Source organism: Triturus cristatus, chromosome 1_2, assembly GCF_964204655.1.
Source record: "Triturus cristatus chromosome 1_2, aTriCri1.1, whole genome shotgun sequence".
Lineage (NCBI taxonomy): Eukaryota > Metazoa > Chordata > Amphibia > Caudata > Salamandridae > Triturus > Triturus cristatus.
Window position 1 is genome coordinate 971,893,510 of NC_140580.1, and position 14,613 is coordinate 971,908,122.

The 14,613-nt window shown below is 48.1% G+C and overlaps 1 protein-coding gene across 1 annotated transcript in view; it reads right to left on the reverse strand.

The window, feature by feature from the left end:
• Positions 1–14,613, reverse strand: part of LRSAM1 (leucine rich repeat and sterile alpha motif containing 1) — a 390,590-nt gene that overhangs the window by 67,582 nt on the left and 308,395 nt on the right. Inside the window, exon 18 of the mRNA XM_085610452.1 lies at positions 4,018–4,092. Within this exon, the coding sequence (XP_085466578.1) occupies positions 4,018–4,092 (75 nt within the window). The remainder of the gene's footprint in view (positions 1–4,017; positions 4,093–14,613) is intronic.

Consider the following 14,613-nt stretch of genomic DNA (forward strand, 5'->3'; position numbering starts at 1 on the left):
TGATTAACTGAGAATCTCAGCAATCCATACGGTATGCTAAGTCAACCAACACCAAATTGGATACTGTAGAAAACTGGAATTTTGTTGCAGTTGTCCCCCCACTTTTTGCCCTCTATTTGACAACTACATGCTGGTTTTTCAATTCTGACAGTGCACTGAGGCCTGCTAACCAGACCTCAGTGCTAGCTCTCTTTCTCTTAATGTAAGTTAAAGTCTAATTGTAAACCAATTGGAAAGGACTTTAGCACCCCTATATGTCCCTACTAAATGATAACCCTGGTACATAGGCCATGAGTACAAAAGATGGTCCATACGAGCTACAGCATGTTTTATGCCACCCTAAGGGACCCACGTACAAAATGCATGCAGGGTGCCATTGCAGACTGCGTGTTGTGGTGCACACACAACATGGCACACTTGCGGTCTGCCATGCCAAAGTCACTGCATGTAATATATGTAAGTTACCCCTACAGCAGGCCTTTTAGCTCTAAGGCCTTATATTAAATGTGATGGAATATCTGCATGAGCAGCTATGCCCCCGTGCTGTCTAGTTCAATTACTAGATGTTACAAGTGAACAGGGAAGCCATCTTAAATAAAAGTACTGGGCATTGGTCATCACGAGTTACCCAGACACATGATGGCGTCACTGAAAATACTGGTGTTTGCTATCAAACACCAATCTGCAATGTTGCCAGTACTGGATTTCATTATGACACGCACTCAGAGGGCTCCTTAGAGGTGCACCCTGAAGAAATCTACCACTATCTAGTGTGCTGAGTGACTGGTATCGACCAGCCTGCCACTACAGAGGAGTTTCTGATGCCCTGCAGCACACAGCCCACGCTCTCTGAAGCCAGAGACAATGTTTACTCTGAAGAAAGATGTTCACACCTCCTGCAGCAGGATGACTAGTGATTTAGCATATCAAGGCCAGGGTATTCAAAGCCCCTGCTGCCTTTGATATCTGACCCCAGCTTCCCCTAGACCTGAGAGATGCCACCCACTGCCTTGAAGCCCATTTGGCACCAGGACAGGCAGGAAATTAGCTATGCAAGTAGGTGTGTTGCACCACCAGGCTAGTCACCCCCTAAGGTGGGCTACCTGATTTGCTCCATGAAAGAAGGGTTCCACTATCCTACTTTTGGTGGAATTAGGAATTCTGGGACAGGGTTATGCCCACTCCCCACAGGAAGCAGTCATATAGGGATTGTAGTGACCTCACGGGTAAGTAGCTCATTGGCTAATACCCACACCCTTTAACACCCCTTACAACCATATTTAGGTGGCCCCCTAACACCTGGAACTCAATTCAACTAATTCAAGAAGAAGAAGGACAAAGAAGAGTCAAAGAACCGTGGACTAGCTATGGATTTGGTGTCAAACCTTGCCTGCCTGCTCCTGTCTCAACAATTGGAAAGACCCAACTCGTCCTGCCATTGTGCATCCTCCATAAGCTTCGGAGGGCTGCCACCACTTTGGCAACCCATCAGCATTTCCATTGAGGTGGAGGAGCCACTCTCCTGCAGCCACCAACCACAACGTCTGGTTCACCAATCTGCTGACCACTAAGTCCACCAACGTAGCAGCCACCCAGGAGGAGGTCACAGTGCTCCAGGAGGCCAGATCTGTCCCCCACCAAGTTTGGAGATGCCAAGACCCCAAGGAGTCGCCCTGCACCAATACCTGGGGTACCGGACCCCTTGCAGCAGCCAAGGTTTGTTTAGTGTCCAGCCCCGACACCAACACCGCCAAGACCGACCTACCGACGAGGGACGTCAGCATCACCAAGGCCAGCACAGAGTGTGGCCCTGCTGCTACGTTTTGTCACCATTTCCAGGTCAACCCCAAAAAAGAGAGCCTCCTAAGCAAGCGTCCTGCCAGACAATACACCACTGCACCCAAGCTCCACAGCCCAAGTCCAAGCCTACCAAGAGTGCCCTCTTGCCCCAAAGACCCTCAAGAAGGTTTCTCTACAGACTCCAGCGGTAGCGTTTGAGGCTACCCTTGCGACCAGCACTTCTGCACCCTGACACCCCAGGGCAGGTAAACCATCACTGTTGGTGGTTCGAAGGACCTTGGCCCCCTACTTACCTTAAGTGTGGAAGAACATTCCTGTAAGGCGTTTGCAAGTGACCCTATGCAGTGTATGTTTCTCCATAGGATAACATTAACGAGTATGCGCCTCATTCCTCAAATCTGACAGCTGTATTTTCTGAGTGTCTGAAAATCGCTAACTCAAAAGTACTTACCTAATCTCCTTGATCTTGGTGTCTTAATAAATATAAAAATATAATATATCTTTCTAAATTGGTGTTGGATTTCCTTATTGAGTGTGTGTCTCATTTACTGACTGTGTGCCTAACACTCCCCTCTGATAAGCCTAAGGCTGCTTGATCACACTACCACAAATATAGCACCTTGGGATTGTTAGAGCAAGCCCCTGTACATTAGTAAGGGATACCTGGACTCTCCGCACAGTGCACCTTATTTTGGTACACTATATAGAGAGCCAGCATGCTACAGATACCAAATTTGAGTCCACTTCCTAAGTGTCACTGTAAAATTAACAAACCAAAAGTTGTGCCAACACCAATGATCTGTTAGGTGTCAAAGGGAATGTAGTCCTGCAAGCCACTGCCAGGTATAGCACTGCATGGGTAGGAGGCAGCTCAGACAAACTGGAAATGTAAAACTTTACATATCTGCAGGACTATCACTTACAGTGATCCAACTTATTGAGACCCAGAGGGGATTCTTGGTAGCATATTACGGAATTTTATATTTACAGCAAATAATAAAGCATTCAAATTATAAACCACTGAAGAACAAGCAACATCCTGGCTGGCCTCAAGTCAGCTCTGATATTAATTCTGAAGATCTAAAAGCCTTCCTGAAGTATGTTGTCTTAAATTCCTGCTGTTTCAAGCTAGAATTCCCAGAACTCAGTGGAATACGAAAGTGCATAGTGGAAATGGGTCATTGACCTCAACTTAAAGGAATTTGTAATATTGCCCTTTTAATACTGTGTTTGTATGCATAGATAAATGGGAGAACTTAAAAGAAACAAAAGATCATGAGAAAATGAGCGCAAGCCATGATGGGTGGAAATGCAATGAAAAGTCTCTCTGACAAGAAATCTAAATTTCAGCACAAAGCATTTGTTGCCAGATCAGAGGATGAAGTACCAGTATGGCATTTTTCACACAATTTGTACAAGTAATGATTAAAACAATTTGTTAACAATTGTGAATTGGTTACTTAGAGAGCTCTGAAGTTTAGTCCCTCGTCATTTATGGTTGCGTAACAAAATAAGTCGCTGAAGCATTTTAGCTTTCTCTGGCAGATGAAATCAAACACATTCAGTAATACTCATCATTTCCGTAAAACATTTTGAGACCTTCTATAATCATTACATAAAAAGGATGTTACTGAAAGCAAAAGCATATTATACACCAGACAACAGCACATCTCACCATAGCTTTTTTGAAATGTGATTGGTGGTGGAGGTGGCCATTTCCTTTGTTAAGACTTCAGTGGTCCAGGACACCTTCTACAAACATGGTCAATGCATTCGGGGTCTAAATTCCTCAAACATCACTAGCAAGACCGATGGCTGAAATTCATATACTTCATAATACAATATGTGACAGTCTGGTCCGAAGCTCTTTACAGAAAGTTCATTACAAACCTCTCTTTACCTTAGTTACCTTTTTTTTCAATTTTGAAACAAAGTTGAAATAACCTTCCATTGCCTTTCAGCGTCAGCTGCATTTAGGTGTTATACAACCTACCTTTATAAGAAGGGGTGCATAACATTTTTAGAACAGCTTATGGTATTGGCAACCACAGTTTTTCTTTTTCTTAAATATGTACACAAGGCACTTGCAAAGCGACATAGCACTGGGTACACTGCCAACATCAAATATGATTTCCCAGTGCCTTGACTGATTCACTGAGCTCTGTTCACAGATAGAAGGCGGAATGCTGCCTACCATCTATGAGTGTCATGACCTACCTGGTTCCTGATCTGCCTGTGCATCATGTCTTTCTTCAGCTGTAAAGCTTCAAATGCTGTTTTTTGTATCTCCGACTGCAAGATAAATGTAAAAATCAGATGTGGATAGTGGGGACCAGTGTACCCTGAACTTCAGATCTGCAGCTTTAGTGTAAACAATCCTGCGACCTAAAGTAAAGGAAGGAACTGCCTTCAACATCAGCACTGACTTCAAAAGACTACTAGCCATTGACACAAAGGGCAGCTCAGTTTACAGAGTGCCACAAAGGTTGCCTATTATTTCTCGTTATACTACACACAGATGAGTTTAACAAACGTACTAAGCCAACATTTAATGCACAAATCCCTTTGTGAAGGTTTTATATATACCTAATTACCTACCTTTTACTGGTTGCAGTTGTGCTAACAATTGGGGTATCACTTTACAATGATCTTGCATGCTCTATTGCAATTACGAAAGCAGACTGCTTGACGATTCTTGCCTGCAGAGTACTGTGCAAAGTTAAGTAGGAGCCCTCTTAATTATTATAATCAGATGCATTGGCAGTACTTAACCTAAAGAATTTCATATACAAGTATTCACAACCAATGTATTTCCACAACAAATACACATACTACAAAAGCCTATGACTGAGCCTACCTCTAGGCAGCAGTGTACCTGTAGCCTTGCTAATACTGTTGTGTGCAAACACAATTTCTTATTTAAAGTTGGTCACCCAATATTATGCTGGCTTCCTGGTACACACTATATAAAAGCTCTACAATAAAGTTCTCCTAATCTGAATGCTACATTGAACAGTTTAGTGCTGTAAGCTTTTTGATTTTGAATGTCTAATTGCAACACAACTGGCATAGTATTTTAGCACCCCTAAAAGTCCCTTGTAAATGGTACCCCTGGTAACTATAGCATAGGGACTAAAGAGGGTTCCTAAGGGCTGCAGCATGTCTTATGCCACCCTAAAGGACCTTCATACAAATTCCTCACAGACTGCCGTTGCAGGTTGCGTGACATGGTGCAAACCACGAGGGAAAACATGGCATGGCACACAAAAGTCACACTGCATCTAATATATGTAAGTCACCCCTACAGTAGGCCTTTGAGCCCTAAGGCAGAGTGCACTATATTTTATGTGAGGACATATCTGCATGATGTCTAGTTCTATTACTAGATACTGCAAGTGAACCGGGAAGCCACCTTAAGGAATGTACAGGGCACTGGTCAAAACGAGTTACCCAGCTACATAATGGCTACACTGAAACATATGATGTTTGGTATCAAACACCTCATATTAATAAACCTACACTGATTCTAGTGATGGATTTATTAAAACATGAACCCAGTGGGCACCTTAGAGGTGCACCCTAAATCCTTACTAGTCTAATAGTGTGCAGTTTGACCAGACTCTTCCAGCCTGCCACCAGAGACAGGTTTCTGACCTCTGGCCGGTGAGAGCCCACGCTCTTAAGAGGGGAGGAACACTGCCTACTCTGGCAGGAGGTGTTACTACCTCCTCCAGCTGGAAAGCTAGCAAATTAGCAAGTCAAGTATGGAGCTTCAAAGAGCATATTGCCTTTGATATACCTGGCGTATTACACTTCCAGGCTTGACACACCTCTGCGGTGGGCAGCATGAAGTGAACGCGAACAACCGGATTCAATTATCTTGTAAGTGGTGCAATTAGGAACTCTGGGACAGAGTGATGCCCACTCCCTACAGGAAGTGGTCATCTAGGGGATGTGGTGGCCCCAGTGATTTTCTCACACTACCCCTCACTCCCCTTAACACCTTTTAGTATTTAGGTGGCACCCTTGACACCAGGAACTCTGATTCGATGGACACAAGAGGAAGAGGACAGAAAAGAGCAAAGAAGAAAGAACGGAGGACCAGCTGCAGACTTTTGGCGCAAAACCCTGCCTGCAACTGTTCAAACAATCGCGACAAACCAACTCGTCCTGCTGCTGTGCATCTGCCATGAACACCGGTGGACTGCCAGCACTTCGCAAAGTGCCAGTAATCTCCCTTGGAGTGCAGGAGCTACTCCTTTGCAGCTTGCAGGCACCAAACAGCAAAGTCCGGTCCACCATTCTGCCACTCCCCAGTCTCACCGACGCAGCAGCCGCACAAGAAGAGGTCATTCATTCTCCAGGAGGTTAGATCTGTCTCACCACCAAGTTAGAAGACGCCAAAACCAACCGGAGCCGCACATCACCAATACCCGCGGTACTGGTACCTTGCAGCAACCAAAGCCTGTTTGAGACCAGTCCGAACTCAAAAGACGCCAAGACCGAGCAGCCATTGAGGAAAGGCAGCACCACAGAGATCCACTTCAAGAGTGGCCCAGCTGTCCTGTTTTTGTACCCTAAACCGACGAAACCGACAACCGTGAGTGACCGTTACGCTCAAGTCCAGCCGACCTAAACACTCAACACCAGAGCGCCCCAGGCCGCGTTTCCGAGAACTGACTGTGCTTCCTCGCTCCCAGGATCCTCATGAACCGAGCTACCTGTTGGGAGCTCCCAAACTTGTCACCGGGTCCCCCTCTCCAGCCTGTTTCTAGGTGCCCCCCCCCAACACTTTGGTGTAGCGCGCAAAGCTACCAACCCGACCAGCACCTCTACATCTGGACGCCCCGGGGCAGGTAAAGACTAACTGCTGGTGGTTCTTTGGACCTTAGCCCCTACTACCTTAAGTCCTGAAGGGGACCCCTGGAAACCTCTTGCAAATACCTGAACGCAGTGTATGTCTTTTTTCGCATAGGAAAGCATTACCTTGTAAAGACGCATTTAAGTTAACATTTTACTTACCTGTGAAAATCAATATCTCGAAAAGTACTTACTTGATACCGAAGTTCTTGGTGTTGAAATTTAAATACAAATACGTGTTCTTTTTCTAAATTGGTTGCAGATTTATTCTTGAGTGTGTCTCTCATTTATTGCCTCTGTGAGTACGACAAATGCTTAGCACTACGCTCTGACAAGTCTAAACTGCTCACCTGCTGTGAGAAAGTGCCATCTTTCTTGCATGGTATGCCCCCACTTTTTGCTGAATTGCTCATGTACTTTGACTGAGTGTGCACTGGGCTCCTGCCAATTAGGGGTGGGCGGAATTTGCGAAATTTACTTTCGCAAATTATCGCAAAAATGTTAAAAATCTCTGCAAACACGCGGAAATATCGCGAAGATGCGGAAGGTTTTTTTCCCGCCCGTTTGCGGTATTTTCTGCATGGTCGCGGCTCGCCAACTTACCCATGCGGTTGCTCACGGGCGCGGCCATCTTGTTTTCACTTGTCTCGCGGTGCATGATCGCGAGAAGAAAGACGTGATCGAATGACGTTACTGCGGGCGCGAATTGTCGTGAGACAGCGCAAATGGCTACCAACAATCCAACATCTCGTGGAGAACGTGACCGGATCGGGAAAACTTGTCGGCGAACACGGGGATTCAGGTAAGGCGATCGCGTGCACGTGAGAATGTATTATTTTACAGCGCGAAAAAATTTCCGGTAAAATGCAGATTGTGGAAATTTCGACATTTTCGCAATTTCCGCGAGCGGAACGGAATTTTAGCCCAGGCCTACTGCCAATCAGGTGCCCAGGGCCTGTGTTCCTTCCCTAAAACTGTATTGAAACCAAAACCCAATTGACATCTCTGCCACATGTCAGCCCCTGGTCAATGGTACCCTAGGTACCCAGGGCACTGTGACCAGAGAAGGCCCCTATGGGCTGCAGCACTTATTGTGCCACCCTTAGAGGGCCTGTACCCCGACACCCACACACTGCCTTTGCAGGCTGAGTGTCTTGGTGCAGAACAAAACAGAGAGTCGACATGGCACACATCCCTGTGTGCCATGCCCTCAAACACACTGCCCTGGCATACCTCAGTCATCCCTCTAGCTGGGAGCAATATGCCAGTGGTGTGGGTACAGGTGCATGAGCCCTGTACCCCTACAGTACCTAGGTCCATTCCTGGGCACTGTAAGTGCACTGCTGCCATTAAGAGTATATGGTGCTGGGAGGTTGTCATTACGAACTCCACAGCACCATAATGGCTACACTGAAGACTGGGAAGTTTGATATCAAACTTCTCAGCACATTAAACTGATGCCAGCGAGGGATTTAATGTAAAATGCACGATCTTAGAGATGCCCCCTGAAACTAACCAAAAACCAGCATCCTGACTGAGAGGCTGCCTTGGCTGCCACCCAGCAGACATGTTGCTAGACCCCTGGGTAGAGAGCCACCCGCTCTCATAGGCCTGCAACAATGCACATCCTGGGGCGAGGTGCTAGGCCTCCTCCCCCAGGATGGGCAGGGGAAGCTTCAAAGGCATGCCACCTTTGTGAGCTTCTCCAGGCCACTTGCTGTACTCAGCAACTGGCCCCCACCGGTTCTGACCCCCACTCTGGCGGGAAGATCGGCGGGAAAACGCAAGTGAGGAAAGGGGGTGAGCCAGCCTCTGCCAACCCCACCCCTCAGGTGGGGGAGGCGAGGAGAAGCACAACTCCGGGCTCTCGCCATCTTGAGGATGGGGAGCCCTACACAATCAGGACTAGGCTCCTGCCCCCCTCCCACTGGAGAGTGGCAGGATAGGGGGTGTACCCACCCCAGGGAAGGGACCCATTGGTCCCTGAACTTTCCCTACCTGTAACGCCCCTAAATTTAGTATTTAGGGGCACCCTGAACCTTCCTTCCTGAGATCCCGATTCCGAAACAAGAAGAAAGAAGACCTGCTGTGCAGCTGCTAACAAGAGGGCAACACCAATTGACTTGGCCCCAGCTCTACAGGCCTGTTGACCCTCGAACCTGCTCCTGCTAAATCCTGGCGTCTCCTGTGGTCAGCAACCTCGAAAACCCTGGAGGATCTGGCTGCCTTGCTCATCCAAAGACTGGGACTCCCACGGGCAGTGTTTCTGCTCAAACAGCAACAACCCCTGGTGCCAGCCAGGAACCGCGAATCCAGCACACTCTGCACCCGCCGAGCCCGACCTGTGCCTGAGTGAAAAAAGATCACGAGGACGTCCCCCCGGCGACTGTAAACAAATATCCAGCACCCAAGGACCCTCCTCGACGCACTGACGACACCTGCAGCCTCAACTCCAGGGACCCCCCCTAAACCGCAACCAGCAGAGGGTAAGATTTCCAGATGCCAAAAGACACCCCTGCACCCGGCGCCCTGCGGCCCCCTGTGCCCAACTCCTGGGTGCCTACCTAACCTACAGCTTCCCAACTTACCTCTCAAAGTGGTGGTCGGACCCGAAGAATCTCCGTCCCTGAGCTTGCAGCCTTTGTTCATCTTGCAGCTTTTTCATTGAAATACATTGAGCGCCAGACGGCTCAAAAGCACCCTGCACCCAGCCGCCCGAGTGCCCCTGGAAGTGCAGCATCTATCCTATTCTACTTCCCCACTTGCCCTGTGTAAGTGACCAGGAGCCCAGCTCCCACAGCCGCGTGGCCTGCCTGCTAGCAGCCACCAACCAAAGGCCCCCTGCCCACCATAGGCTAACATTGGGCCTACTCTCTCTGCACCCGGCTGCCCCTGTGCCGCTGAGGGTGTAACAACTGTACCTACCTGACCCTGGGAGACCTCTGATTCTAACCCCAGAACCTTAACTCTGCCAGTCAAGTACTTACCTGAAAGCCGATAACCTACATTTTCTCCATAGGGTAACATTGACTGGTTTCACTTGGAAATTCTTCCAAGTGTCGAGTTTTCAAACTTTGAAATATTCACTAAAAATCACCCGATCAACAAAAGGAATATGCTACTTACCAGTATGCATCTGTTCTTGGCATGTAGAGCTGCAGATCTATACACTGTGCATAGATCGCCATCTGGTGTTGGGTCCGGATGTTTGCAGTTTGTTTTTCCTCTTGGAAAGTCTTTGGAAGTCACGAGTTCGGTGACTCCTCCTCTGGTTCGTATTGCGCATGGGCTTCGGCTCCATCCTCAGATTGTTTTTCGCCAGCAGGGAAAGATGGAGCGTAGTAATAACAGTAAAGAAACCCATGTGTATTGTATCTAAATAAGATAAGGCTGGAACGGATACAGGTAGCCGGGGAGGCGGGTGGGCGTGTATAGATCTGCAGCTCTACATGCCAAGAACAGATGCATACTGGTAAGTAGCATATTCCGTTCGAGGCATATGAGCTGCAGATTATACACTGTGCATAGATTACATAGCAGTACCCAACCCTAGCGGCGACCACCGGGATCCGTTGCAGTCATTTGAAACAGTGTTTTTAGTACAGCTTGGCCCACACTAGCTTGTTGCTTGGTTTGCACATTTACACAGTAATGTTTTGTGAAGGTGTGTGGTGTTGACCATGTCGCTGCCTTGCAGATGTCATCTAGTGGTATGTTCCCTAGGAAAGCCATAAAAGCCCCTATCTTCCTTGTAGAGTGGGCTTTAGGGGGAACCGATAGCGTTCGTTTTGCTTTGTGGTAGCAAATCTGTATGCAGTTTACAATCCACCTAGCTATCCCCGATTTAGAAATAGGGTTGCCTTTATGTGGTGGGGAGAAGGAAACAAATAGCCGTTTGGTTTTCCTGAAAGGTTGTGTTCTCTGGATGTAATAAAATAAAGCCCTTTTAACGTCCAGTGTGTGTAAGGCTCTTTCCGCAACTGTTTGGGGTTGCGAGAAAAAGACTGGTAATTCTACCGACTGGTTTAAATGGAATGGAGAAATGACTTTGGGTAGAAATTTGGGATTGGTGCGGAGTACAACCTTGTTGTGATGCATCTGAAGAAAAGATTCCTGTATAGTGAGTGCCTGTATTTCACTAACTCTTCTGAGGGAAGTGATGGCCACTAGAAAAGCTGTTTTCCATGTGAGAAATTGTAGCTCACACTTATGTAATGGTTCGAAAGGGGGTCCCATTAACCGTGTGAGAACTACATTCAAGTTCCAAACAGGTGAGGGTGGCACTCTGGGTGGAATCACTCTCTTGAGGCCTTCCATAAAGGCCTTGATGGCAGGCACTTTGAAAAGTGAGAGGTGCGGCCTATTTTGTAAATAGGCCGCAATTGCAGCGAGGTGTAACCGAATGGAAGTATATGCTAGGTTACACCTTTGTAGATGGAGTAAATAACATATAATGTGCTGTATGGATACATTTAAAGGATTGATTGTGTTGTTGTGGCAGTAAACAACAAATCTTTTCCACTTTGCTGCATAGCACGCCCTAGTAGTAGGGCGCCTAGCTTCCCTGATAATGTTCATGCAATCAGGGGGAAGGTTAAGGTATCCAAATTCTAGGACCTCAGGAGCCAGATCGCAAGGTTGAATTGAGCTGGGTCCGGGTGCCTGATCTCTCCATGGTTCTGGGTTAGGAGGCATGGCGAGAGGCGTAGCTTTTGGTGTGGTGCTACTGAGAGTTCCAGCAGTGTGGTGTACCACGGTTGTCTGGTCCATGTTGGAGCTACCAGGATCAGAGTTAGAGAATGCTGCTGTAGCTTTCGCGCCACTAATGGAATTAGTGGGAGAGGTGGAAAAGCGTATGTAAATTTGTTTGACCAGTTCATCCCTATCGCATTGCCTTCGGACAATGGGTGTGGATATCTGGCGGCGAAGCTTGGGCATTTTTTGTTTTCGTGGGTGGCGAATAGGTCTATGTGTGGATGCCCCCACTTCTGAAAGAACGGGAGAAGAACTTGTGGGTGAAGTTCCCACTCGTGGATCTGCTGTGTCTGCCTGCTCAGCAGATCTGCCACGGTGTTTTGTACTCCTGGGACGTGTTGGGCTAGGAGGAAAATCTTTTGTGGAATTACCCATCTCCATATGCTCTGTGCTAACTGAGAGAGCTGTGGAGAGTGTGTGCCCCCCTGTTTTTGAATGTAGTACATGGCAGTCATGTTGTCTGTGCGAATGAGGACTGCCTCGCCTGAAATCTGCGCCTGGAAGGATTTCAGGGCGAGGAAGATCGCCAGTAACTCCAGATGGTTGATGTGGAGTAACTTCTGTTGCGGCGTCCATATGCCCTGTGCTGTGAGATGTAACAGATGAGCTCCCCAGCCGGAGAGCGATGCATCTGCTGTTAGGATTATTTGTGGGACCGGGTCCAGGAACGGTCGACCTCTGGAAAGGTTTGTGGTGTTCCACCACTGCAGAGAGCGATGGGTGTGACCGTCTACCAACACCAGATCTGTCAGTTGTCCCTGGGCCTGGATCCATTGGCGCTCTAAGCACTCTTGGAGTGGACGCATTTGGAGTCTTGCATGGGGCACTATAAAGATGCAAGAGGCCATCATCCCTATGAGCTGCATAAACACTCTTGCTGGGAGAGAGTGTTGAGATAGGAATTTTTGACGCAGCGCCTGTATTTTTGCAATCCTGGCAGGATTGGGATAGGCTATGGCTTTGGAGGTGTCTATGGTGGCACCGAGATACTGTTTTGTGTGTGAGGGTACCAGGTGGGATTTTTGATGGTATCCACCGTGAAACCTAGCTGGTGAAGTAGTTGTACCGTAGCGGCGGTATGTTGCACACATTGTTGGTAGGACGTGGCTTTTATCAGCCAATCGTCTAGATAAGGGAAGACGTGAATGTGCTGTCTTCTGAGGTGTGCAGCCACTACTGCGAGGCACTTGGTGAACACCCTTGGTGCTGTTGTTACCCCGAACGGGAGCACCTTGAACTGGTAGTGTTGTCCATCTACCACAAACCTGAGGTACTTTCTGTGAGATTGGTGTACTAGGATGTGAAAGTACGCGTCTTTCAAGTCCAGAGTGGTGAGAAAGTCGTTCTGGGAGAGAAGTGGAAGAACCTGTTGGAGGGTTACCATGTGAAAATGGTCCGAATGAATGTAAGTGTTTAGAGGTCTGAGATCTAAGATAGGTCTTAGGGTCTTGTCTGTCTTTGGAATTAGAAAGTACAGGGAGTAGACCCCTAAATTTCGTTGATTTATGGGGACTTGCTCTATCGCTCCTTTTTGCAGGAGGGAGATCACTTCTTGTGTCAGTAGCGCAGTATGTTCTTGCGACATAGGGCGGTGCCTGGGTGGAATGTTGGGGGGTGTAGATGTTAATTCTAGGCAATACCCTGACTGAATAATTTGTGTCACCCATTTGTCTGAGGTGATTGTCTCCCAGACGTGAAGGAAATGCCGTAGTCTGCCTCCACCCAGAGTGGAATGGTCTGGAGGGAGCGAATAAAGTCATTGGGCGGAAGGTGTGGCAGAGCGGGCGGTATTTATTTTGCCTCTGCCCTTATTATTATTGCCTCTGTATCCGCCTCTTTGATAACCTTTTGTGAAGGTAGACTGAAGGGGGGATTTATAGGACGTGGATGCACTGTCCAATGAGTAGCCTCTGCCCGTGCCCCGAAAGGAAGAACGGCGAAAGGAGCGACTGGGAGCCTGTGTTTGTAGGGCTCCCATAGATTTCGCCGTGTCTGTATCTTTTTTCATTTTTTCCAGGGCTTCATCTACTTTAGGGCCAAATAGATGATCTTGGTCGAACGGGTGATTTAGTATAGAGGCTTGAACCTCTGGTTTAAACCCTGAAACCCTGAGCCAGGCATGCCGACGGAGAAGGACACTGGTGTTTATGGCCCTGGAGGCTGTATCTGCCGCATCTAGGGCACATCGTATTGAGGTATTGGTTATTGTTTTCCCCTCTTGAATAAGTTCATTAGCCCTAGTCTTGTACTTTTCAGGGAGATGGTGCATGATGGACTCTAGCTCATCATAGTGCGCCCTGTCGTACCGGGCCAACAGTGCTTGCGTATTGGCAATACGCCATATATTGGCCGCTTGTGACGCAGTGCGCTTCCCTGACGCATCTAGGAGCTTGGACTCTTTGTCGGGTGGGGGCTCTTCGCCTGACGCCTGAGAATTTGAGCGCTTCCTGGCTGTAGATACCACTAGGGAATCTAATTGTGCAGGGCCCTTAATGTAAGAAGGGTCTGTAGGGGCGGCTTTGTACTTCTTTTCTATCCGAGGGTTGAGGACCCTGGCCCTGACTGGGTCTTTAAAAACCTCAGGGGCATGTTTAATTACGCCCTTTAACATAGGTAGAATGGCAGTGGACCTATGTGCATCATCGAAGGTGTCTAAGAGGAAGTCCTCCTCCACTGGGTCGGTATGTAACTCCACCCCGTGGTAGTGTGCCGCCCGTTGTAACAAGTGGTGAAAACCCAAGGAATCTTCAGGAGGGGATGGCCTAGATGGGTAAAGGTCATCCTGTGGGACATCTGGGATGTCCGGATTGTTATAATCATCCCATGGGTCTGGGTATCCAGTAGGGGTGGGATCTTGTGGCACATCTGCTGGATCATAGTAAGGGTCCCCCAAATCGTCTGGGACAGGGGACAAGGTGGGGGAACGATGAGGTGGAGGGGGTGGAGGTGGAGAGGGTGGAGGAGGTAAAGGAGGTGGGGAAGGCACCCTGAAAGGAGAGGTAGCAATGTCCTTTCTCTTTGGAGGTGGAGCCGGCTTGTCCAAGTGTCTCTTTTTTGAAGACAATGTCAAGTGTCCGGTCTTTGGATCCTTGGTGAGGGTTTTCTGCAAGGGATCCGGTGTAAAAAGCTCCTGTGATACTGGTTGATCGGTCGGCGCCGACTGTTTCGGGGCCGACGGCTTCTTAGGTTTGTCGTAGC